We start from the raw sequence: 27,945 nt of genomic DNA, 5'->3' as shown, positions 1-27,945 counted from the left end.
AAAACATCCAACTCAAGCCACGTATATGTTTTTGGACTCAGCAGCTGGCTAATACACCTGCACAGCATCCAGATGCTTGGGCAGAGTAAGCTACCATCTATGTGCAATCCCAGAGAGACATACTCTGCTTCCAGTGTGATTTTGCTGCAACAAGGAAAGCATATAATTTTAAGTACTCTACCTCTTTCTTTTACTTCTCCAGTAAAAGAAATCTGCAATGCAGAAAGACTAGGAGGCCACTTCCAAGTCTCTTTTGAAAGCTTTCATTTACACCTGATAGCTCTCAATACACCAATACACCAGCAGCAAACACCACTCAAACAGGCAAGGTGAAAACTGCTTCAGAGAGTTAGGTGCAGGAGCAACACCAATACAAAATGCAGACTTTTGCATTACTGACATTCTCATTTATGGCAAAAAAAGTGGGTTGTAGTAGAGGTGCAGGAGGCCTTCATGTTACTCTGGCCTTGTTACCCAGACACCTGCAGACCAGAAGACCTAAAGATCTAGATCCTGACTCTACTACACACTTTTGCTCCAGTTTCCTCTCCACTTGCCCCTCTGAAATGACCCCTCCCCAACTTTTTCCCCAACCCTTCTCTCCATAGTTTTTTTTCCCAGAGTCTTGCAGTCAGGGCATATGGGCTGCCCTACTGTAAATGGATAACCTGCTGACCCGCTGCATTTGGAGCCAACACTGCTACTACAAAAATGCCACACGTGAAGGAGCTCCACGATGGCAATGCTTCACCTTCAGTAGTGAAGGGGCAAGGGAAGAGACTGGCAATGAACCAACTACAGCCACGTATCTGCAAGGAACCATCAAAAAGCTTGCATGAATGACAGAGGAGCCCCAAACATGTACCACTCAGGAACAAGCCTAGAATTGTAATAATCTTAATGTCGCTTGCTTGGCTGACAGCCAGAGTGTGTTGGACAATGAAGACAGATGTATGAAGAGGACAACAAAAGGTGGGTGCACAACAGGATCATCAAACAACCTACAAAAACTACCAGTACCATCTGGCTGGGCAGCTCTATCCGCAGGTGATGCTCATCCATTAATGCTGCCATGGGATAGCTGGAGTTGGTATATTAAGGATGTTGTTTAAGTTAATTAGTGGGTAAAGCATGAAGTTTCAAGTCCCAGACTTTAAAGTGGCAAAAGGAGGTTTGTCATACACACCTTTAAACACAAGATAGCTTTTGAGCTTTTCTACATTGTGACTTTTGGGGGTCCAGTTTCACTTTACAGTATTCAGCATAAGAATCCATCTTCATGTGGATTTCTAACCCCTACAGTAACACAAATAATAAAAAAATGGACAGCTACTTCTACTGTACCTTTGCTGTGTCTGTGGAGGTTGCTTGTGGAGGCTGGTCAGCTTGAGTTGTAGTTACTTTTCCTGTATTATTTGGTTTAGAAGGTGTTGTCACAGAAGGTGAGGTTTGTTTTTTTGCCTGTGTAGAAAGAAACTATTATCATTAGATATGGAAATACTTACAGGCTGGCTTTGTTTGGTTTGGTTTTTTAATGTGGTTTTTTTTTTAAACTGAAGAAAGAAAGAAGAAAAATACCCAAAAAAACTCTCATTAGAGAGGGAGAGAGAGAAATTATACAACTTACACCACTGGTTTCCTTTTGCTTCTCTTCAGATGGCTGTTTACCTTGAGAGTCTGTTGGCTGTCATAAAATAAAAAATTTACATCATTTATTCTTGCCACCATTCAGTGCTATGGAACACTAGTTCAAATCAGCACAAGACAGATTTAAAGATGGTTAACAGAACACTTCTTAAGCTGCTGTGAAGCAATACAGCATCCTGATTGTTCTCCCCAAACATTTAATTTCCACACCTGTCAGCTCCTAGCTCTTTTTCACACAGGTATTTTACTAATCGCATGGCAGTTTCACGTGGCACAATAGTAGCAAAGAGTTTAGCCTCTTTTTTCCAAAGTTAGTCAAAGACCAAAGTACAACAACTTGCCAAAGGTGAAAGATAAGCATTTACCTTGGTTGACTGTGTGTTTTTTCCAGATTCTGTTTCAGTTGTTGGTGCAGACTGAAATATAAGCAACATATATTCAGACAGAGATTAATATGCTTGGTTATTTCTAAGGGGCTGGCTTATATAAAGAAGAGTATCAGACAGGCTCACACTCGTGAGCACAACATGCTATGCAACTAATATACAGTGCTTTGATCTTGCAGTTTACAACATCCTGGCACAAATCTCCATTCCAGCAACCTAAGAGCACTCAAATGTGTGCCCCCCTCCATGAAGGATCAAAAAGAGAGGGAAGGAAGATATTAAACAAATATAATTAACAGTTTGATTTACATCTCAACATTTTCTGCACCCATGCCACAAAAGCAATTCCTGTAATTCAACTCAAGTCAAAGTACAGTAAGTAATGAAATACTACTAGTAGAAACACGTAAGAACAAACACTGAAAAAAATAGAGAGCAGTTATATCTCATAAGAAGAAAGAAAAATGAAAATGCCAGCTTCCTCACCAGATTTTTCTCACTATTTTTTCTTCTCTTGCTACTTCAGCTGTGCTACGCTTCACACAAAAAGAGCCAGCATGGCTACTGGAAAGTCATCCAGAGACAGCAAAGAGAAGCCTGTTGCCTACTGCGTGAGCCTCGGAAGCTGTGGCCGCTGAACAGCCAGGGGAGCCCGTGCACCCAGGGGAGCGGGATCTATCTGCTAGCACAGCACTGGGTGCGCGGAGCACACAGCGGCAGATGCAGACCCTGAAGCCTGGGCCCTTTCCCCCGTTGGGGCTGGCATCTCTTTGCTTCCTCCGGAGCCGGCGGGGGACACCAGTACTGTGTCTCGTTGCACTGTGTCCACCCGCAGCAGGGAAGTTTTGAAGGCTACCTAGGAAATAAGGCGCCACAGAAGCCTTCCATATCCCCTCTATCCTACTAATACACTGAGTATATTTAAAATTACTAAGAGACAAATAATAGGGTCTTTTCCCCTGTAGCCTATTAAAAGCCAGTGAAGAACCTACCAAAAAATTTCTTAGGTGGTAATTTAAATTTTTTCATTGCTTTGTAGTATTTTAATTTCAGCTGCCAAACATGAATTAACACTTACCTACATCCAGTTTCTGTTTTCTAGCTGACCACATAGAGAAATTTGTTAAATTTGTTATGCAAGTATTCACACCCATACACTGAACCACAGACACTTAGTTGGGAAATCCTGAACATGCATAAAAACATAGATGCCCAGGCATAAGCTTGGCAAAGGTCTCGAAGCTGTAGACCACAGTAAGGAACACACATCCACAGCTGTAAAGAACATAAATTCAAATTCCCACCCTGCCAAACTAGTTACTAGCAACTGCATGCCCTTTTTTAATCTTGTAATTATTATTTTACTAAATACTTACTGAATTTTTTGTGTAGGGTATGCATTATTCATTATTCCTGTGTACCTTTTAAAATGTGCAGAATTGCTCATACTATAAATTTATGCTGAAGAATATATGGACTCACATGGGCAATGCTTTAATTCAAGACTTACACACACGAGTATGCTAAGGCCACATTAAAAACACATAACCACGAACACATACATGCTCACACACACACATCTATTTAAGTACACTTTTAGCAATAACGAAATTTGAAGAAAATTTTAAAAATTTATTACCAGGCAAGTCAAACCAACAATTTTAGCATAAGACCATACATTCACTCATCCTTTAAACAGAACCAGTTGTGAGCAGTCACAGCCTGAAGCCATAGCATCAGTTTACAGTGCACACTCCTGCAGAGAAAAAGATGTCCCACCTCCCATTCTACTGCCTGCTTCCACCTGCACTGTGCCCCTATCTGAGAGGCCACATTTTAAACTGACTCGGGAAACTGAAAAACAGCCTGGAAAAAAAAATTAATATTTTTTAACTGGGTCCCCAGTTTACAGTGCAGCTGCACAACTGCGTGCAGAAGGAAGACAGCTGACTGGGATGTGTTTTTCTCAGTGGCACTGGCAGCACGCTGCTTCCTCCACTCTTCCAGCCAAAGCCACAGGGTGCCTGCTCTCCACCCTGGTCCTCCAGCCTTTCCACCTAACCCCCGCGGCTTCGCCTACAAAACAAGTTGTTCCGCATTCCTTCCTCTGCTGCAGTAACTCAGAGCTTTCTCATAGGGGCATAATACTGAGGGTTAACTTGAGACAAAGCGTTCACATACCCAGAACTGAAAGCTCAGGAGAGGTCCAAAGTGGTTTAAGAATAGTTGCACACTAGACAGGCTCTCAGACAGACAAATGAGATGTGGTTATAGCAGGCAATTAAGAAGGAGTTGTTAATTTGCAAGAAATTTAGGCCTAGAAATGGAAGTGACTCAGCAACCTCATTTCTTTTCAAAGAAGTCTACTGTCAAAATGCAGATGACTTGCTTAATCCAGCAGAAGGAAGACACTAATAAAGCCACAGACATTAAAAGAAAACATTAACTGTCTTACACACATAAATGCAGGACATTGTTTCAAAGGGATTTGTATTTACCAGTCTCTCAGCGCTGAAGCATGTTCCCACTACTCTATTTTTGTCTCATCTTGCAAACACCAGTTTTAAAGATCTGATTAGAAATTTATCACATTCTTCTAAGAGTTATTTCAAATTTCAAGTAGGGAAAAACCATAACTATTTTTTGATAGCTGTCCGGGTCAAACCGTATGGAGAGCAGCATCAGTAACGAACATGATACAAACGAGTTTGCTCACAAACATAACAGGAAGATTAAACTGGAGACTTGCAGATACCTTCATTTACGAGTAATGACGATCATGCACAAATGGAAAAGGTTTAACTGTCGTCCAGCTCACTGCTACCAGTCTAAGTCTTACATGCGTACATGGAGGAAAAGGGTTTTAAAAGCCTGAGGAGACTGTAAGGGCTAACTTCAGATGCAAAGAAGATGGGACCTGGACTGTCTTCAGAGATGCACGCTAAAATGACAAGAGGGAACAGATACAAGTTGCAGCAAAGGAGCTTCCCGTTCGGTAGCAGGAAAAAAATCATCATAGTGAAGGTGACCAACACCAGAACTCTCTACCCAGAGACATGCAATCTGCACATGCAGGTATTCAGAGTTCGTCTGGCAAGGCCTGCAGCAGCCTGGCTTAGGGGCAGAGCTGGAGAGGTGGCCTCCAGAGACCTCTTCTAACCTTACTACTGTAAGTGTGCCCTTACTCGCATTTACACAGCTGCAGGCAGTCCTGAGTTTTACCACCGTGCAAGTCCCTGCTGGTGTTCAGTATTTTTGCTGGTTGCACTATTACGATTACATCAAATGAAGGAACTAGGGAATCATTAATCATTTGTTTAAATAATACATGTAAATTCTGTGAGGCAAGAGAGGCGTGAGGATTACGACTCTCTTCTAACAAGTAACGTATGTGACTGATGACACAGCATCGCCCCTGAAGAAGTTCTAGTCATAAGACAAGACAGAACAAGTGTAAAGGACAAAGGCAAGGAAACTGTCAGACAAACAGAGATGTGACAAGATGCAGTTGTACGTTATAAAAGCTCAAACTTGTCCTGAATGCTCTGAATATGTGAAAAATTATCATTAGGTAAATAACCCTGTAACTACACTGGGGGGGAGCTATGAACAGTCACAAAGCGTGACTGAGCTAAAATTAAAATTAATATTGCTGTTGTAAGTCCTTGGAGTACTTTGTACAGCATTTTTTAGATATTTTTTGAAAAGGAAACTAAGCTGCAGAGAAGAAATACACAAAGTGAAGTTCCTCAGTATCAAAGTATTAAAAAAGAAATTCCATTGTTTCATATATTTGTGCTTAACTGCAAACATGAGTTTCTCTGGAATTCATACCTTTGTTTCAGATGGCTTCATAATTTGTGATTTTGATGCATCCGCAGAAGGGGACTGCTTCTGAGAGGGAAAAAAAGCAAATTAATTAATTTCACCTTTGTTACACATATTACTATTAAGCAAGCATAAGGAACCTGAATTCATTAGATATCCAACTAAAAATTACGAATAAATTATTATTGAAAAGTAGACTTATAGTTTTAAATCTTGTCTTGTCTGTATTTCTACAATACATGTACGTAGGATTTTGACAGCGTGATTCCCATAGATCTTCTCACAACATTTTTTTCTTCTGACATGTACTGAAAGCAAATTTTACATGAAGTATCAAAACAACCTCAAATCCTGCTCTTATACACTTTTTTGCATGTATATACATATACACTTACTGTGCAGGATTCTTCCACATTTCTTTTTTTCTCCTTTTTTTTTTTTTCTTAAACAAAAATTGTACTTTTGGATTTACTGGTTTGTCACACAAAACATTTAATCCTAAATTAGCAAATACAAATATGTTGAGATAAAAAGGAGTAATTAATTTGTATGTAACCCAAACACAACAGTGTTTCTACATATCGTGCAACCCTTTTGGAAAAGCTGCAAATGACACAGTCCGTTTATTCTAGCTTCAGTGATGTTAATCTGAGAACAGCATGTTTTAATTCCATTGTGACTCTATCAAACTTCAAAGCCCAGAAATTAATATTCTAGTTGTCTCATCAGTACTTTATACAGATGTAATACTACCTCTCCATTCCTGCCTCATGTTCCTCTGCTTAAAGCTGTATTCGTCATCTCGATCACAGCAACACATTCTTAGTTTACATTTAAATGAACAACACAAGTTACCATTTTTTCTGGATTTTTTCCTTCATGTTTACCACGGCCTTTGCTGTACGAAAACATGCACTGTCTGAGTGAACTCAGAAGCCATATTACTAGTCCACACCTGGGGCAACTTCTTACTTCCACACACAAAATTTGCTCATTTCCAGAACTTTTCATAGTACAAGCATTTCTCAACAAGAAGACAAAAGTTGTACAGAATTTAGAAGGTGATCACTATGGTGATGACAGCGTGCTCTCCCCACCAGCTTATCTAGTGTCTTATGCACCTTAGTAAAGAGGTCTGACTGCTCTAAATACACACTAGGGAGAATTTGCAATTGTTACACTACAGAAATGTAAGCAAATAACGTCTGCTTCCATACATGCATACATGTATAGCTTGACTAAATATGGGAACTTTTGTATGGGTGGAGATGTACACAGGAACGTACAGAGGCTCCTACATCAGAACAGGGAACAAAAGGTTTTAAACCACCTTTTTATGTATTTCCACTACCACCATCAGGTAATCTGTAGGCAACACCATGTTTTTCTTAATTTGCCCTTTAATAGTTTTGCCTTTCCTTTTCTTTCTTCTCCATGAAATTAATCTAAATTCCTTCTACATGACTAACAAGTAGGTATTTGTTATACACCTTCATATTAGTCACCCTAGTCCATTTAATAAAAACACATTTATTTGAGCCCTTCTCCCGTCCTCCCCTCTGAAAACTCCTACCAAGCCATTTTCTTACAATACACCAAAAAATCCTTTCCCAAGTTCCAGCACAGCAGCACCATGACAACCTGCAGAGGTGAGTGAAAACCTCCCAAAGAAACCAGCTGCTGCTTCTTCCCACCCTGTCCAGCTGGATGGCAGTAACTAGCGGCAACGAAGAGAAGAGGCGCTTAGATGCTCATGCAGGAGGAAGAGTAGTCTGGCGATAGACAACAGTTTAATGCATGGCAGCTGATCAGCGGCTACTGATGGATGCCAAGACACCCTCCCCAAAAACACTTGTGGTTGGTTTGAGGAAACAAAACCTCATCCCGGGGAGCCAGAGTGAGTAAGCAGGGAGGATGGAGGAGAGCACAGGGCACCTGCAGGGCTGTACCACCACGATCCTCTGGTTCCCTTGGGGGCACAGTGTTCCTTGCCTCATTTGCAGCGCTTTTTGCCTGAATTCCCCAATATTCAGGGCCCTCAATTTTCCACTCTCTCTCTGAAAAGAGCCACTACAAGGAGTTAGGTGTCCTCGTGCTTCCCAGTCCTTTAGTGCTCAGGCTCTGCGACCGCGCTGAGCCTTGCAGACTGACAACGCAAGAAGCCGCCAAGGCCCAACCCCTTGTTTTGCAGCCCCCGAGCAGCCGGCCAACACCAGCCTGCCTCCGGGGACCACCTGCTACTGCGGGCTGTTCTGCCCTTCCTCTTCCGAGGGCTGCCTGCCGCGGCCAGCCATGCCCAGCCGCGTCTGCTGCAGCCTGACAGCCGGACTGCAGAAGGGGTGAAGCAACACACGGACGCGTGTCAGGCGTGGAGGTAAACATTAAAACGCTGCCTAGCAACCAGCATAATAACTGCCTGACGCACAGCTCCTGCCGCGGCTGCGGCCCGGGCAGGCACACCCTGCTCGCACCCAGGGGTGGTACACCCCTGCCGCGGCCAGGCCAAACACCCCCTTACGAAAAGGTGAGGCTGCCAAGCAGAAAAGCAAGAACGAGGAGAGTTCGACTTGCCCTGGAGGTTGGGGCTCGGCAGAGAAAGCCAGGCAGGTCCTCCCGCGGAGAGAGCAAAGTTTTTGTTGTGCTGTTATGGATGCCCCAGAGGGCAGAGCCACCAGCGGACGGAAAAATGAGCGTCATCAGCGCTGATGCCTGTTCCTCCTGCGGCTGCACCCTGTGGGCCCTGCCCGGACAGAGGTACAGGTGTGGGAGGATGCCATGCCAGCCCTGGTCTCAACCCACAGGCAAGGTCCGCTGTGAGCGAGGAGGCAGCAGGGGGGTCCCATCACGGGGACAGCTCTTCAGAAAGCACCTCTGTGAGGTGGGAGAGGAGGCAGCCTCCACAGCAAAGCATCCAGGACCACAGGGACTTCACCAGCAAGGAGCATGTGGAGATGCTGCGGGCAGAGGAACCCACCAGCAGAAGGAGACCCCCGCGACCACCACAGAAGGGGCTCAAAAGACAGAGAAGAGGTTACAGGTTAACACTGATTAAGTAAAGACTGCTACCTATTAATTACCCTGCCCTGCTAGCAGAGCTGCTGGATGATGGGCAGCATGACGGCTGTGGGATCACAGCCTGTGCTGTCATCAGTCCACCCGGCAGGCAGGACAGGCACAGACAGACAGACAAGCACAGCAACTGACCAACAGACCTCAGACGCTCTTGGCTGTGAGCTAGAGGATGGCTTTCCATGAAGGACTGATGAAGAGACTGGGCATCTAATTTGAGAAGAGAAGGAATACCCTTAGAAACGCGTTAGTCAAATTAGCGGGACAGTCACAACAGTGCAACTGTCACAAAAGTGAAAAAGTGGGTTAGCAAAACAAACCAAAAAAGCCTACCAAAAAGGAGTTATGTAGTATCACTGTGTGTACCTCAGACATCTGGAAGCAAAAGGGAAGGTGCACAGGAGAAGAAAATGGAGGAAGTAAAGGTGACAAACGTCAAGAGAACATCATTTTAACTATTCAAGGAACTGGCTGCAAATGTCTTTTTGGAAAAAGAAAATGGCAGGTGAAGAACTCCGTGAAGAGCGCTCAGTTATGGGAAGCTGGAAGTCATTGAAACTACCCCATATGCAATGTAGCGAGAGCTTCGTCAACCAAAACCATAAATTTTGGAAATTCATGGAGAAGATTCATCAGACTACAGGAAGTCATTGTCCACACTTAGAATGGAGCAGCTGGGTACCAACACACCAATGAGCTACCTTCAAAAAGAGAAGAGATGCTGAAAACGTGTACCAAGCAACCAATACAGAAACGCTTAGATCGTAACGAGAATAAATAAGAATCAACAGGTAGGTCAAGAATAAAGCACACAAAGACAATTTAATACTTAACACAATCAAACGTGGAAATAAGCCTGGTGGATAGAACAAACGAACCTCCAGAGAAAGACATGCTGACACTGCAACTTCTCACAGTACCTCCGATGACATTTTCTCGAATGAACGGGGAAGTCAGGGTGTAACACTGGGTTACAAGCTTGCTTTCAACCAGCTTCCAGCCTGGACATTGCAGGGAGTTCCTGACCGGATCTTTGACAGGCTGGTGGTAGGTTGAAGGAGATCAGATGCAACAACACAAAAACCCAAAAGTTAGGCAGGCAGCAATACTGACAAAAATACATAAGGTTACAGTGCCACAGGCTGAGATACTCTTGCCAAAAACAAACAGGAAAGAGGAACCTGAGATAAAAATCTGTTACCATGACAACATAAACATCAAATATGGGAATAACTTTCCATCTTTTTGGGTTGAGATTCTATAGGTCAAGTGCTAGGACAGTTTTGGCCATCATGCTGCAGTACAGATGAATAAAAAAAAGACCTGAAGGCAGCTTTAGGAAAAAAAAGTAAGAAAATGTGTGTACAAGGGACTTCGTGGCAGGAAAAGCAAGTTGGCACCTGATGTTTTGTCCTCTGGTTAGGGAGCCAAGAAAATGGGAAAAGAAGAAGAAACTGCCTTATGCTGTAACAAAGAATCTCTCAACTCAGAGCTCAAAGATCTTCCTTCCTGGGAGAAGAGTTGCCCTGTGGCAGAGGCTACCTAGATGAACCAGGCACTTTCAGCCCTGGCAGCCTTTGGGACAGCTTATAGAAAATATTTCTCAGTGATCTAGCTGTACTCAGTCTATGACAGAGGACTGAAGAGCCACCTGAGTATACTTTTGGGCTTACATACCTTAACATATGAATGAGTTGGGATGGCTTCTCAGGCTTAAATTTAAGCTAACATCAACTTTATTATTTCAGTATTGCTAATTTACAGGGTTACTTCAACATAGCTGTGTAATGCAAGGTAAAGCCTAATCTACCTGACTACAAATGGTTCTGTTACTAAGCTTTAACTAAGAATGTTTCTAAGATGTGGGCAGCAAATGCTCTTTAGAGTACTATTGTGAAAAATAATGGGGTTATTTCACTTCGCTCACTTGCTTTGACAGTGTGTGGTAATGGCTATGCAACCCTCACCTCCCCAGACACACAAAGGCTGTCAGCAGGCAGAAGGTAGGCCAAGGATGGCACTGAGAGGCCATTCCAGCATCTCACAACGCACTTCACAGCACCACGAGGAAAGTAACACAGTCTTCCAAACACATTCATGCTGAAGAATCGGTACTGCAATCTGTGGCATAAACACAATTCCTTTCATCTTCCATTAAGCCAAGTGGAGTTGCAAGACACAATCTGAGCCAACATCTGTGTGTCTGTATATGTACAAATATGCATATATATATAGAAATACGTAAACATATATATTGAAGACTACACAGCAGCTAAGATATGCAGTGATTTAAAGCTGGAAAAAAATGTAGCACTGATACTACCTCTTTATATGCATTTTCTTACTACAGTGTCTATAATAGCTGAGTTAAAAGTCAGAAATTTGAGTGCCTCTGTGTCTTTTTCCATCCCAAATATTTCTACCTGGAAATATCCTCTTATTCTGTAATTACTGTTCTTATGCATAGTTCTGCTATTAAGTTCTTAAGAAAAACAACATCTTTTTAAGTGAAAGAGGAAAAAACCACACACAACCACGATAACAGTATTTCTTCCCAGATTTCAAGCTCTCAGTTAGTTTTGTGGAGGTTTAGTATTAAAAACTCAATGAAATGTAATAGCAGGATATAGGTTTCCAGTTAGTACCTGTATATTATTCAGACACCAGTATATTTACATAAAACATTCCTACTGTATATGCTGCTATGTTGTCCTGTTGTGATGAGTTTCTTTGTAGAAGTAATTAGCATAATTTCTTTTCTAAACAATTTACATTGCAACTTCTCATGACTGACTTTGCCACATGTGACTACTGGCATGCCTCTTTCCTTTCTAAAGCCTGTTACCATTGTTGAAGTTCACAAACACTGCATGCCATAAACAAAGCCTACTGCCCATGCCAGCTACTGGGGGGGGTGGGGGGTGTGTGAAAAAACCCTTGGAGGACAGTGACTTTTTACATAGCTAAATGCTAATTCAATCTAAAATTCTTTGCTGATGTTGTTACTGTGATGCCACTGATGCATTACAGCCCTGACTCAGCAAAGCCCCCCAACGAAAGCAAACCAAACCAAACAGGATTTAGTATGTAAGCATCAAGATTCATTTAAAAAGGCAGTTTGTTGAATTCATGTTTTTGTGGTTGAATTCTGCAATATACATGGTTTTAAATGCCCACCTTAAAAAAACCCAAACATACCAAAACCACCACCAACAAAAACCCCATCTCTAAGGATGCTTCTTGTGCTTTTCACATTCATAAACTTAGCTGGTGTGAATACAACCTAAAAATATATAAAAACTATTATTATTATTACAGTTAAAATTTCCACAACTTGACAAAGATAACAAGAAAAGTAATTTTAGAGATAAACTTACTTCCCACTAAAAGCTAATAAACTTAGGAATACATTTGCTCTGTTCAAATACACACTCAAGAGTTCAGACCAAACATGAAGAATAAACAGAAGTAGAGCTGAAGTATATTTACCTGCAGATAGACAAAACTCAACAGGTAAGTTTGCTAGGTGTCAAATTGAAACTGCGCTGAGACTCTTGGTACAGATACTGCCTGGGGAAGGGCTGGTGTGTGAGATGAGTGGGCGGAGGACTATGCACAAAACTCAACCATCAGGAGAGCCTCATCAGGATGTTCCTGCCTGACGTGAGATCTTAGGGGCACTCCAGAAGCAGGTTTGCCATCTGACAACCTTCAGACTCCACACACACTCTCCTCCTAAACAACAGCAAAACTCGTAACACAGAGTAGGATTATGTTGGTGCTTCTCTTCCAAATCAGAAAGTCAGCTGTAATAAATCAGAGAGACAAAACCCAAAGAACACCCGTAACACAGGACCATGCCTCTCTGCAAAACTCAATTCAAAAGATGACCCAGGTTACTACTGGGGAAGCAATTAACTCTGAAATTTTATTCTTCTGCAATTTTCTCACCACACAGAATAGGTGTTTGCAACAAATATTAATCTATACCCAGGAGCAAGATCAACTGTCATTTAGAGATACTAAAAGAGCACATAAGAAATAAATCAATTTTTTCTCATGAAACAAAAACATGACATATTTTTTAAACAGCCTGGTTTGAACCAAAAAACTGAAAAACTGATTAGCTCATGAAGCATTTTTACAGCCTCAGGTGCTGCTAAATGTATTGATGATCACAGCACATTGAGCCAGACAACTTTCATAACACAGACTCACACTTACCGTTTTCTACTATTTTGATTACCAAAATAAAATTTCTGCCATGTTGACCCAGAAAAGAAACTTAGCAATACAATCACTGAACTTTATGTATCAGCTAAAGCTGATTAACCATACAATTCAATTTTACAGTAACAGGTTTTTAAGCAGTGGTTTTTGAGATAACCTACTTGCATTTGAATTTGGTAGCTTTCACAATTGTTTTTGTTTGGTTGTTTGTTTGTTTTGGAAGCAGAGGAAGGGAGTTTGCTAGTCAGTTCCAGAGCATGCACAGTACCTACATACAAAGAACCTTTACAAATACACAGTTTGATTTGTGGGCAGAAGAAATTATTTAGACTTAAGTATTTAGCATGGCTACTGCTCTACAACCTTTACTATACAAGGACAACTTTTATTTAATGTCCTTTCATGATTATTGCAACTGATCTGGAAAGAAAGCCAGTACATGCCAAGCAGTGTAAGAGAGTTCATCTGCTGCCTTCAGACTCTGTGTGCATGCAAACAGACCATCACTTCAGTATCACAGGCTAAACACTCCTTGTTTCTTTTAAATGGAGTTAAAAGCAAAGACTGCAAGAAAGCTCTCTTTTTGTATCCAGATTACATCTCTCCAGCATTTTATTTTCAAACTTACTTTTCATTGTCAAAGATGTTAATTTTACTGTCATTTTGACGAAGAGTGATCTCAGTACTTCCATTTGATCACAGAATGGGTTACCTAAACTGAAAGTTCCTTCAGCTATGTATGCAGAAATGCTCCCAAGAGCCACACGTTTGAGCATCAGGCAAAACTCCTCACTGGACAAGCAGAAGGGTCATGAGAAGTTCTGACACCAAGAATTTGTTTTAAGCTCCCCATTTTTATTTCTTCTTAAAAAGTGGTCTTTGATTACCCGCTTTCGGAAACGTCCTGTTTCCATCACAATACATTCTACAAGTTGGCATATACTGGAATTTCATTTTTATTCAGTCATATTCAAACATTAGAAGCAGCGCACCAGTACTGTCACCACTCTTCTCAAGTTCCCACTCTGCACAACAGAGTATTACAGTAATGTGTGAGCTGGTCACCATAGCAGAGCTCTCCTTTTTTGTAAATAGCTCAAAAATCCTCTTTTCAGCTCTACATCCTACAGAAAGTTAGTCTTTAGCTGTAATTACTATAGCTAACCGTTCCTGTTTCTGCATGTTGTTTCAAACACCAGAATGTTCCAAAGCTATCTGCAGCAGCAAACTGCAAGCTGATAAGAAAACACCAGGAGCACACGCGATTAGGTGCCAGCCACATGCCACACAGAGCTGCTGAGCTCGGCTAGGATTTGTGTCACTTGGTCTGTGGTATCACCGAGGGACAGCATGCAAAGCCCTCCTCAGCAGCGCTGGAATAGAAACAGGGAATGACAAACAGAACCAGTATTCTTTAAAGAGGGGTTTAAAAAGACAGAAGTGTTATGTAAAGAGAACTTCATCTTAAGACGGAATAATCTCCAAGGTTATGAGCTCACTTATTTTTATTACAATAATCAAACTGGGCAATACTTGAAATGGGTAGCTGGCAGTAATGCTCTGAGTTAGAAATTGCATATTTCACACTGAGGATGCAGAAACAAAATATTATTCACAAAGCCACATGAACTGATACACACATTGTCACAATGCTGCTGGCTACCAAAATGAATGGAAGATAAGATAGGACAGTAAACAAAAATCACCAAGTGAAGGAATTTCAATAGAATTTTAGTTTTAAAATATAATCTAAGGATAACACTGCATAACCACTGGGTGTGTTGTTGGATTTTATTCTTAGATGATTTTAGAAGAACTCAACATTGTTTTACTACTACGACTTAAAAAGAACCATACTGGGGCATTTCTTGCTTCAGCATTGCCTTTAACTCGGTATCTCCTAAATTGTTTCAGAAAGGCCCTCTGTGTGCTCTGGAGGAATAAGCACATCATTGTTCAATTAAAAAATATAAAATCACCACCTTTGTAAGGCCTTGTCTTGCATCACAGAGGATTCCTTCCCAAGGACTGAATCTTCTAGTTGGTTCAAGCACTTCTACTAAGCAAGGCATAAAGGCATGCTGACTTCTTCCACAAACAGGAAGGTTTCCAAGCCTTAAAGTGCTCCCGAGGAGCTCACAAGGCCACCGACCTCCCTGCCTCCCTATGAGGTTCTTCCTTTGGCAGAAGAGACTCTGGATAAAGCCCCAAGCTTTTCTAAGTGCATGTTTTCCTCCCTCAGGAAAACAAAGAGCAGAAATGATGAGAATGAACATACTGGAGACCAACTCACTGAAAAAGCTGTTGCTTTACTTTCTAGAGACAGAGGTTTCTCCTCTAGCCCCATTCCCAGTCCTCCAAGAGCCACCACCTTCAGGGCAACACAGCTTTATCCAGATTTCAAACTGGGAGTGTCTGCTCAAGGTGCAAAGCTCCAGAACTAGAGCTGTGAGAAATACTGGCTGAGGAACTTGACCCTGAACCTCCAGGATCAGGAGTAGAATCTTCTGCCTCACATACCCCACATATCTAATCACTCCCATAGAAAAAACAAAAAACCCAAAAAAGCACCATTTTATACAGGAAGCTGACAGTAATAAATATGGTAGTCAAAAAAAGAAAATGTCTTGCACAGAAGAAATTATTATCCAGTATGTTTTATGTCCACTTAAAAAAATAAAAAAATAGAGAAAATTAGTTGTCAAAAAAAGGTGACAGATCAAGAACTCAGCAGAGGTCTCTGCAATGCTCAAGAACTCTGTGTTATTTAACACTATTTTCACTTTCTCCAAAGAAGAAAAGAGGAGGAGTAAGTATACTAGTAACAATAATCAAATAGTGGCATAACCTAAGAAACACCTACCTATGTAATTTCTACCACTAGAGAAAGGAGAATAATATGCAATTTATTGAAAAGTATTATTTCTTTCCCATATGTTTGTTTTACTTGATATGTTAGCATCTTTTAGGTATCAAGTATAATAAATTCTTGTTGTCAGTAAGTTATTGATACCTAAGCACACTTCAACCAAGAAGTTACTCTTACAGATCCCCACACCCTGACTCTATGCCACAGGCATATTAAGCTCTGTGTTTGTATGTCAAAAAAATTACATGGGTTTTTGAAGCAAGAACAGCGTGGGCTGTGAGCAATGGGGGGAAAAAAAAACCCACACAAAACACCACCCAAAACAAAAAAATAAACACAGAACAACTGAGACACTACTTCAAAAGTCTGTTTGTCCTTGTCACTCTCTTCTTCAAGACTGCTTATGTCACATAAACCATTTGTTGTGTAATGTGTAAAACATACAGTCTTTCAGTGTCTAAAAAGCCTGTTTCCAGTATGTTAAAATTCTAAAATAATAATTTTTAAATAATAACTTTAAAAGCCAATTCACTACACACAGCTAGCTCTGGAGCACTTCAAGCCTGTCAATGACAGGATCACATTGGAAGCCCTGGAAGTCATCAGCTTGTGTTATTTCAGCCCACAAAATTCCCAGAAGAGGGGGGGGAACCAGACCAACTGCAACACGAGCATAAATTAGCCTAAAGCAGAGGCAGTAGGAAAGCAAAGCCAGTACGAGTAGCTAACTTACTTGGTACATGTGTGCCTTCCGTTCCCAGCAGGGCTGTCAGGATACGGCTGGTTTCTGCCCCAGCGCCGGAGCGGGCTGTGGTTTCAGTTTCCAGGAGGTGCTAGCCAAGCCCTGGGCGAGCCGGTGTGCCGCGCGGCACGCTCCCCACCCGGCAGGCACGGCCGCCCCACCTCTGGCACAGCCTGCCGGTGCCCGCGCCCGGGGAGGGAACACAAATAAGCAGGTTCAGGCCCCGTCAGCGCCACGAAAGTGCTGATGCGGAGGCGTGCACAGGAGCTCTACCGCACCGCAGTGCCTCGTCGCCTTCAGCGTGAAGCGCTGATGAGCAAACCCTATCTCCCGCTTCTGAGGTCACTTCTGGAAGTGGCTTGACCGGACACGGCTGTCACGGAGCTGACGGCACGGAGAGTCACGCAGCAAAAGCAGGGACGAATGGCCTGCCAGGATGGCGCAACTGGGGGACGGAGTTAGCTTTCACAAAGCAGTATTTCTCTTCCACCGTTGAATTAGTAGCACTGGTGCTGAGGGAAGGAACCCACTCATTTCCCCTCAACAAGACTGGTAGTTTTATTAGAAGTCTATGGGACACCCCCTCCCTAACTGTGGGCTCATTATCCAGACTCCCTGAGAACATAGATGTAATTAATCAAAAGAAATTGAGGTGGTTGGACCAGTTAAGGCCACTGAAACTTGACTGACTAGAACTATTTTTAAGCACAACAAATCCAAGTAATTTATATTAATTCAGAAGTTAAAAGGTGCTTCTTAAAATTCCAATTGTGACCTGCTCTTGAATTTTTAAATTTTTTTTGCTATAGAATCAAATTCTCAATACCTGTAGTATGGGAGGGGATTTTTGTATGTTTGTTTTTAAAGAAAAAGCTCCCATGCCACTAATAAACCCTGCAAGCATTTTTTCACAATAGCCTCTATGCCACCCTTTAAAAGAACAAATGAAAGTCAGCCCCCGAAGGGAAGTAGAAAGGGGAAAACACCCAAAGATACGACACAGACTGATGAGGAAAATATCCCATTTTTGAGCTAAGTACACAGTATTTTTTCTGACATAACTGTATTATTTTGATCATTGCACAGCTTTACAAGTTGCAACTTCTGCAGTGGTCTCCAGATCACCTCTGGTGATGACCTCTGGTGATGGACGTCACATCCCGTAATGTTACACAAAGCAGGAGGCAGCTTCTGTACTCCTACAGCTTCAAACTTTTAATGTTTTGGTCTATTTTTAGCATGACTCTGCTACCAAGAAAACCAGCAGTGTTTTCCACATGGACACAGTTCTCCTGGTTTTCACATGCAGGGCTACGTGCTGGAAACAGCTCTGAGGGCAACTGGCAGGAACAGCCCCATGATTTGCTGCAAAACACCTATAAATTCAGAATCTGTGGACCATGACACACAACTAATCTAAGGAGAACATGAAAAGGGCTTCTCAGTAGCCCATTTGAATATTTTTTCTGTATAACCCCAACATTTAGATAGCCTTTCCAACCTTGTTCACAACATGACTGGTAACATGGGAACAAATACACGCATTTCTGTGGACATTCCCAATCAGTACTGTGACTTCAGATGCCTCCTACTCAAAAATACCTTCCTTCACAATAAGGTATCTACGCAAAGCTCACAAAAAAAAAATTTAGTGACAGTTAATTAAGGTATGTAGCAGGAAAAAAAAATGCCAGCAAATATACTGACAGTAAGAATCTTTTGACGATAATCTAGACAAACTTCTGACAAAATTTCCAGTCTGATGCAGAAATAGTAGGGACTTTAGTCAAAGATACTTAGTAATTGCTCTTTTTTTCCTTCTTGTTTTCCTGCCTGTTGCACAAGAAAGCGGATTTTAAAACAGCATTTATCTGGATGACAGCTGAAAGCAGCTAACCTTAAATTTCTAAAATCATTAAGATCAAGAAGCTTCCTCTGAAAATATTCAAGATCAATCAAGTCTGAAAAAAAAAATTGTTACTGAATTGCCATTCAATTCTTCCAGCACTGCTTCAATAAACTGTCCATGAAAGTAATACGGACAAACATTCTCACTTCACTAAGCTCTAACAGCCAGCAAAAAAGGAAAATTATTACTCATTAAGAACTCATTAAGAGCGATGCCTAAAAGCAGTTACATAAAAACCAGCAAAACTTCATTTGATATGATATCATATAAGAATATGAAGATCTAAGAAAGATAGCTGGATCCAGCTGTGTTCAAGTATTAGTGCCTTCTACTAATTGCTATGATTGAACACTGATCTAGAAACTGGCTTTCCTGTTGGCTATGGAACTGGTAAAAACAATTTAAAAGGCTGCAAAAGAAAATACAGCAGCACTTGTAGGGTACCTTCTGCAGAGGAAGGAGGTTAGTTCAGTTTTTCCTCTTGACTGCTGCCTGCTAATCACGGTAGAAATGACCCAGACGATTGGAGGCTTGCCAGCGTGACACCCATCTACAAGAAGGACCAGAAGGAGGATCCCGGGAACTAGAGGCCTGTCAGCCTGACCTCCGTACTGGGGAAAATCATGGAGAGGTTCATCTTAAGGGCGCTCATAGGGCATCTGCAGGACAACCAAGGGATCAGGCCCAGCCAGCATGGGTTCATGAAAGGCAGGTCCTGCTTGACCAACCTGATCTCCTCTATGACCAGGTGACCCGCCTAGTGGATGAGGGAAAGGCTCCCTGGACTTTAGTAAAGCCTTTGGCAGCGTCTCCCACAGCATTCTCCTGGAGAAACTGGCAGCTCGTGGCTTAGACAGGTTTACTCTTTGCTGGGTAAAGAACTGGCTGGATGGCCGAGCCCAGAGAATCGTGGTGAACGGCGTTAAATCCGGCTGGCGGCCGGTCACAAGCGGTGTTCCCCAGGGCTTGGTTCTGGGGCCGGTCTTGTTCAATATCTTTACTGATGATCTGGATGAGGGGATCGAGTGCCCCCTCAGTAAGTTTGCAGATGACACCGAGTTGGGTGGGAGTGTTGATCTGCTGGAGGGCAGGAGGGCTCTGCAGAGGGATCTGCACAGGCTGGATCAATGGGCTGTGGTCAACTGTATGAGGTTTAATAAGGCCAAGTGCCAGGTCCTGCACTTGGGTCACAACTACCCCATGCAACACTACAGGCTTGGGGAGGAGTGGCTGGAGAGCTGCCCGGCAGAAAAGGGCCTGAGGGTGCTGGTCGACAGCCGGCTGAACATGAGCCAGCAGTGTGCCCAGGTGGCCAAGAAGGCCAACAACATCCTGGCCTGTATCAGGAATAGTGTGGTCAGCAGGAGCAGGGCAGGGATCGTGCCCCTGTACTCGGCACTGGTGAGGCTGCACCTCGAATCCTGTGTTCAGTGTTGGGTCCCTCAGTACAAGAAGGACGTTGAGGTGCTGGAGCGTGTCCAGAGAAGGGCAATGGAGCTGGGGAGGGGTCTGGAGCACAAGTCTGATGATTTGTGGCTGAGGGAACTGGGGTTGTTCAGTCTGGAGAAGAGGCGGCTGAGGGGAACCTCATCGCTCTCTACAACTACCTGAAAGGGGGTTGTGGTGAGGTGGGGGTTGGTCTCTTTTCCCAAGTAACCTGCGGTAGAACGAGAGGAAATGGCCTCAAGTTGCGCCAGGGGAGGTTTAGACTGGATATTAGGAAGAATGTCTTTACTGAGAGAGTGGTCAAGCATTGGAACAGGCTGCCCAGGGAGGTGGTGGAGTCACCATCAGTGGAAGTGTTCAGAAAACGTGTGGACGTGGCACTTCAGGACATGGTTTTGTGAGCGTGGTGATGTTGGGTTGATGGTTGGACTTGGTCACCTTAAAGGTGTTTTCCAACTTTAGTGATTCTGTGACCTCCTGGTTTGTGCACCTCGGCAGTTAATGTATATGTGGAAGAGGCTGCTCATGAGCAACCAGTAAATATTCCTGATGATCATAACTTTATCTGAATCTTTTCGCTCCATTTATTCAACAGGGTACTACAAGACATATGCTTACAGAAAACACCCTGATACACAATAACAGTCAAACAAGACTTCACATCAAAAAAGGAAAGAAAGGTTTGTGATACGTACAAAAAAGGCAGAACATCTGTTTCAATAAATATCTTTAAATCATTCATTTAGATTTGAGTCATGAAGATACTGGGCACATCAAGGTTGCCGATTCAACTTTCTAGGTGCCCTTAGCACAGGGAATACAAAAGCCATACAGATGTAAAAAAGAGGAGACCTTCCTTATACCACATGGACACATACGCATCCCTCCCAATAAAATGCCTCTAAGATGACACTGAGGAGAAGCAGTGAGTAAATACTGTCTGCAATGCCAGGAACTTAAGAGTGAAACAATGAAGAGTACAGGGATAAAATTAAGACACAAAGAGTGGCAGTTCCGATAGATACACAGTGCAACTAAAATGATGCCAGACAGGTTAAGTGCTTGCTCTTAGGAGTAGTACACAGTAGAGGATAACCACCACAGGAAAATTAAACTACCAACATATTAGCCAAGCATTAAGCAATGACAAGCATTCAGCACACACAAGTTCCTGTATCTTAAACACAGAAATACAGCTGACCCAAGCAGAACACAAGCCATTACTTATTGTTACTTACTAACTGAAGGGAAAAATGACTTATGCCATATTATAGAGACAGCAAAAAACACTCTAGCTTAAAAAAAAATCAAAAATTTTTGAATGAAATTAAAAAAAAAAGAAAAATTAAAAAAAATAACAGCTCTGGCTGGAGCAACTTAACTGCCCCACCTCACCCACCTCTTCAAAGAGGTTAGAAATTTATCTGGGACAAGGTGCATTAGTGGAAAATATTATTGACCAACAAAATGATTAGGGAATCCAAAAAGATTTTGCATGCAGGACACATTAAAGCTACAGTAGGGAAAAAAATAAAGGGACGAAACAGCGGTCCAAAAGTTGTCTAAGAATTGGTGGAATATTTTTGATTGCATTAAAAGATTTGATCTATTTTTGCAGCAAAAGAGAAATGGATGCCTTGCTTTTTCAACGAATACTTCCTTTCCTGCAAAATTCCTGTTAAAAAAAAAAAATCCCTGCAAAATTTTTCTTTTGAATAGATTTTTTCTCTTTTAGAGACAAAAAGAAAAGCAGAAAAGAACACAGCTATCCAAATGGCTTTAAAAAAGTATGGCTGCCACAAACTACGAGAACAGAACAATAAATCTCCATGGTTTACTCTATTCTAAATCACACTACAGGATCACAGGAGATTGTTCAAATTAAAAGATATAATTAAGAGAAGGTTTAGCCTAACTGAAGAAAGGTAGTCATGGCCGAGTGGGAACTAAAAAGGTTAAATTTAAAATAGCTGTTGATTAAGAGTCAATATTAGACAGCATGAAGTAAGTATTTTCATAGTACATAATCTTTACTGGTATTTCTGAATGTCACAGAAACGGGAGAACCACCAAGTACTGAATAAAATACACAGCCTAGTTGCCATAAGCTAATATAAAACAATTCCTGTCAGTTACATTACATCGCTATTTTTTCATGACACTACCTTCCAGTTCTTATGCTTAGTAGCATCACTGAAAATTGTACCTTGCACACTTAATGTGAAAGATATGCTTATAACAGAAAAAACACACACAGAAAAAAAAGACTTAAAGATTAAGCGTTAGTTGGCAAATCAGATGTGAGCTTTCATGGGACTATGTGCCTATCGGCTGCCAGCTGCCAAGAGGACACTCGAGACCATCCCACGCTGCACAGCTGCTACGGGAACTACACAAGGACTGCTACATCCAGCTTAACCAGCAGGAGAAGGCCCTGGCAAACTGCAAGGAACAGAAAGGAAAGCCACAAAAATATTGAGCTGTCTTTAGCGATAGACAAAAACATCAAAAGAAAGGGACAACAGGATTTACATCCTTGTGTCCTCCTTCACTGAGCAGAAAGGAAAAATAATTTTTTAGGTAGCAGAGAAGTATCTTCAAGAGTATTATTTTACAAAAGCATCGATTAAGAAAGAAAAAAATCCTATTCCAAAGCAGAAACACTTCCTGCTGATAGGATCTTGTAAAAAATGGGGTATCTCCAGATATAGAATATTGTGGCAGATACACTTGACCCTTAGCCATACTTTGGTTCAGGTTGACTAAGAAGCAACCGGCCTCATGTCCTGGGGGTGAACTGACAAGCTGGAAAGCCTCTCACTCACTTACAAGGGAGTGAAGGTGTCTTGAGAAACATTTCAAAAGGTGGTTTGGAAACCCAGAAGCGCAAGAAAACCAAAGTACAGACCAAGATACCAGAGCTAAAACGAGGACGTCTATTTTGTCTATACTATTGACTGGCAGCCAACTACTTCACTCTATAAATACTACCATCACGATGGGCCCAGTGTAGGCTCTCCCTGACCTGCAGCTGGACTGCACACCAGGTGACTCTCCCCTTGAGCAGGGACGCCTCTCAAGGTTAGAGATCCTTTACCTGAAACTGAGAGATCCTTCCCTACCCAAGGCAACGAGATCCCTTGCCCACAAGACATCCTCGGTAAGTGACCGATAGCATGCTGAATTAATGCTGTGAAATATTACTAATCCACGTAGCTACTCAATATTGTTATAAACATTGTATGGATAATTCCATGAGACATAAACCGTTGACCAAGTCTGAGATTAAGATTGGATTCAGCTGCACTTAGGCTCCATAAGGAGTTTAGAAGGCATGAACCTCATGACTCAATGGGAGGATCCTCCCTACTCTTTGTGTCTCTGGTCTCTCTGTGAATCCTTCTAACTCGATTCTAACTCAATTTTCCTCTATATGTTTCTTCCATGCAGCAATTAATAAGGTGAACCTTGCCATCAAACTTACTGAACCTCGTCAGACCACTGTTAAACTTTGTTAAATTTCATCAAACTTACTGAACTCTGTCAAAGTACTATTTTACTGAGGTAAAACATATTGCTGCTTCTCTCTTTTGCGTGAGGTGCATTCCACTCACCCCTGACAAATATGCACCTAACAGTGATCGCCAACAACAGCCATCTGTTCATGTGTGACTGCCATCAGAAAGTGTATTTTCAAGACCCTATTTCAATACTTTGCAAGACCTGAGCACACTTGATGTGATCCCAACTTCTCTTCATGGAGCATGAACTGCACTCCAATATGCAAGTCATCTTTATAACATGCCTTACACTAACTTTCTGAACAACTGAACTACTTCAGGCGCTATGAAAGCAAAGACAGTCATCGGTGCTTCAATCTCACCAGGTCCCACTGAGTGAACAGAATCCAAACATACGAGCAGTAACTAAGGGTGAAAAAAGAACCATAGCCCCGTAAGTCAAATGAAGTTTGCCATTGGTATCAATGGGACCATGATTTTCAAAAAGACTAAAAGACTAACAAAGAACACGTAAAAGGGGAGAACGTTACCAAGTCTATTTCCTCAAGAAGTCAATGCAGGCATTCTGCTGACTTGTGTTCCTCTTTCATTTCAATTCACTACTATTTCCAGCAAGACATGAAGAGCATCTTAGTGTTGCTGAATGCTGGCAAACAAACTATTTTCTATCCCATTGCATGGGATGAAGTCATATCATATCCTCTCCACTTTTAAAAGAGACCATTTCCTTAAGTATGCATTACCTTAACAGCAGAAGGTGTTCCACTTGTTTGTGTTTTCGGGGGTTGGCTGACATTAGCACTTGCGGGTTTCTTCTACAAAATAAAAGACGTAATATACATCAGAAACATCGATGAAGAAAAAGAAAAGCCAAATAAAACTGTAAAGAAACAAAACAAAAGTATTAAGAAAGGTACACTAAAAACCAGTCCACTAGAATTATTCAAAGCAAGTAATAAAAAAAAAAAATTCTCCTATGTAGTTTTAATTCATGCAGACTCATTTCAGACAGTTTTGCCCAGCCCAGAATAGGTTCAGTTCTCTTGCACTGTTTTATGGACAATACGTAAATCTGTGCTATTTATTGTGTGTCCTGGTACTGTGTGCCACAGTCACTGTGGCAGAGTGACTTTGTTTTAATTAACAGTTAAAGCAACAGTAACCATATATACTTTAATGAAAAGTATCAATAAAAATAAGATAGGTAAGTTATTCCTTGTTGGACAACAACAGAGAAGACAACATTAGACCTCAGGCAGGGAAGTAAACATACAAAGCTAAGGATAAAATGATGGCTCTTCTAGTTAATAAATATTCTTGCAACTGAAACAAAACCATGACATCCCCTTTGAACCTCCAGTTTTTGACCAATGCAGTGCCATTATTACCAAGTACCACTAAGTACTGCTGCAAAAACTCAGTGATTGCTGAAATTACATCTAATGGAGACTGGGAAAACAAGCCATTAGTAAGGAACACAACAAAAAGTATCAGATTTCTGGAAGCAGCAGATGGGTAAAACCTATTCATTTCCTGTGATAAGTGGAAGCTCAAGATTCACAGCACAACAAAAGTGTTCACACTTTAATTACCCTGCAGAGAAGTCTGCAGAATGACCAGAGATTCAATCAGCAAACTTGGATGCAAACTCAGAGGCACCAGTTTCCAACTGATGGGACAGTAAGTACTGTAACAGACTGGGAGACTCAGAGACCTCTGTCATTAAGGTAATTTCCACCTCCTGTTCTCTTTCTGATTTAGCTCCAAAACGAGGAGAGCATCTCGCATAAACAAAGCTGTACATTCAACAGTCAACCTCCAGTCAGACCCTGGGGCAGTGGGCCATCCTGTGTGGCCATTTACATAAGATTATCACAAAAATGTGGCCCAAAGGTACAGACTGACACAAAGTGGGATACCTACGTCAAGGATTTCACACTTGGGATTGGCCACACTGAAAATAATGACATCCAGTTAAGACTTCATAGTATGTTGCAAAAAACAAGTGTAATAGTGATTTTTCTTGTTAAAGGGATGTTAGGAGCGCAGCTGCCTCCACCAGCCACTCTGGCCCAGGACCCTCCTGCAAGGCTGCTGAAATCCAGTGCTGCCCAGTACAGACCAGCACTACCCAGCACAGACCTGCCCAGCTGCTGGAGCCCAGGCCAGCGCCTGGGGACCCAGGGTCTCTGCCCAGTCTCAGCGATATGGTTCTAAGTTGAACCAGCAGCAAAGCTGAGCTCATATCCCAGAGACACACAGACATGGACAGATACAAAGGACACTGACACGGCCAGCTACACTGCTGTCAGCAGCACCCACAGACAGGACCCACATCACACACCAGCACCCCCAGCCACGTCCCCTTCCGTGGGGCTGGCAAAGGCAAGTCACCACTGCAAGCACACACCCATGGATGCCTCTGGGCTCATGCGCACACACACATTTGCAGGTCCCCCGAGCACCGGCACAGGCCCTCTGCCCCCCAGGCACTCCTGCCCGGACCCCGGCCTGCTGACCCGCCACGGGTGCCCTGCTTGCCGGCTGGCCCAGCTCAGTGCGTTCTGTGAACATGCAGCACCCACATATATGTCCCATGCACATCCCACACATGTGGTCCCCCCAAAACCAGCACAGGCCCTCCGCCCACCTGACACCCCCACCCAGACCGCGCGTCCCCTACTCGCCCACTGGTCCAGGCTTGACGTTTGCCGGTGAATACACACACACCCCACACACACCCGGCCTGGGGAGCACACAGACACTCGCCCCCGCAGCAGCCAGCACTGAGCTGTAACCCCTGCACATCGCCCCATCGGTTGGCACGGGCTCACCGACCCCCTCCACCACCCTGGACCCTCAGGCTTAAAGCCTCACCAGTTGTAGAGTCCTGGGTTGTGGTGTCTTCCCAACAGCCCACCCACCACCGCGACTGACCAGGTGACTCGTCAGCCCAAGAGGACAATGCTCCTGAAGGAGTTTTGTGTGACAGAGGTGTGATGCATTACACTTTTGTGGAGACAGCACCGAGATGCAGAACCTCTTGGCTTTTATCTCTGATGTAGTGCATTAAAGACTCAGTAAAAAGCATTATCCACAAATGCTTCAACTTTTAAATAAGTTATTAAGTTGTTGACAGAACACAAAATCTTAAGTGCTACCTTTCCATTTTCAAAAATCATCAAAAAAGAGCAGACCTCTGAAGAGCATCAGAATTCAGGACATGCCTTCACTACCACAGCTCTTGATTTCCACCTCAAGCTCAGCTGAAACCACAGTCTAGCTGAAACCAGAGTCTTCTGTTCAGGACCTCAAGGTCCACGGTGTTGAGGGCTTACCTTTGGTACCTCAGCCTATGTCTAACATAACTGTGATGCTCTGAAAATCCACAATACTGTTTTGCAGAAGGAGTTTTTATGACACCTACCAACACATTAAAAAATTTCAAGCACGAGACTAGCCTTCCCCTCCTATTCGTCTGAACGAGAAAAAAACCTAATAGAGTGAAATAAATCCTTGTTCTGAGCATAAGCTTATGTTAATCAACTAAACAGTATAAAGAAAAAATTGTTAATGCAAACATTTCTCTGTTTCATGGTAAGTGGAAGAGCAATCAAGGTATAGGTAGGAGAGAGAGAAGAAAAAGAACCAAATAACTTCTCCTCTGGCACAGAGAAAGACTACCTGGAGATAAGCTACGTGGAAAGTTAACCCACAAGATCAAATCAGTATTCTTTACTGAATACTGACCACAATACACTAAGTACAGTAATATGTTTCAGTTCTCAGGGTCATCTTTCAACAGTAACTTCTTTGGTATCTACCCCTTAATACATTTGCAAAAGCAGAAAAATTGGCCACATCATGCTACTCAGCTCATCCTTCTTTTATGCTTATTGAAATAATAATGATATGTGCTTCCCAGCATCCTTCCCGCAATGCTCCCTCCAGGCAAACCAGCTCTCACACCCTTTATCACAAATCCATCAGAGCTGTTCCCATCTTCTTCCCCTCCAAGAAGTGGAAGAGTTTTTTTCCTGTGACAGTCCCAGACACAATCAGCTGAAGATCACCTTGCAGCTGTGCTTACACCTTGCTTCCCAACCCGGTAATAACAGAGCTAATGAATTATCAAAGCATAGCTTCTTTATGAAATGAATTAGAAGAATCAAGAGCCTGTACAGAATTGTATGTGAAGGAATAAAAGCTGTGGCCTACAGGTACTTATAATCCTCTCTTCATTATTAGCAGTGGCTTCAAAACAAAAAGCCAAGACACTGTTTCAGAGTGGAATATTA

At 42.5% G+C, this 27,945-nt stretch overlaps 1 protein-coding gene across 2 annotated transcripts in view; it reads right to left on the bottom strand.

Annotated features, from left to right (window-relative positions):
* Positions 1-27,945, bottom strand: part of CAST (calpastatin) — a gene marked incomplete at its 5' end in the record, with an annotated part of 62,880 nt that overhangs the window by 22,141 nt on the left and 12,794 nt on the right. The window contains 5 exons of one of the 2 annotated variants that reach the window (XM_082013674.1): positions 1,345-1,461; positions 1,628-1,684; positions 2,013-2,063; positions 5,868-5,927; positions 24,391-24,462. In XM_082013674.1, the coding sequence (XP_081869800.1) occupies positions 1,345-1,461; positions 1,628-1,684; positions 2,013-2,063; positions 5,868-5,927; positions 24,391-24,462 (357 nt within the window). The remainder of the gene's footprint in view (positions 1-1,344; positions 1,462-1,627; positions 1,685-2,012; positions 2,064-5,867; positions 5,928-24,390; positions 24,463-27,945) is intronic. The other variant, XM_082013675.1, reaches the window with a different exon arrangement.

The sequence above is a fragment of the Phaethon aethereus genome (genome assembly GCF_964289735.1).
Source record: "Phaethon aethereus genome assembly, chromosome: Z".
NCBI classification, from domain to species: Eukaryota; Metazoa; Chordata; class Aves; order Phaethontiformes; family Phaethontidae; genus Phaethon; species Phaethon aethereus.
The sequence above is the reverse complement of the archived record's forward strand: the minus strand, read 5'-3'. Positions and strand labels throughout refer to the sequence as shown.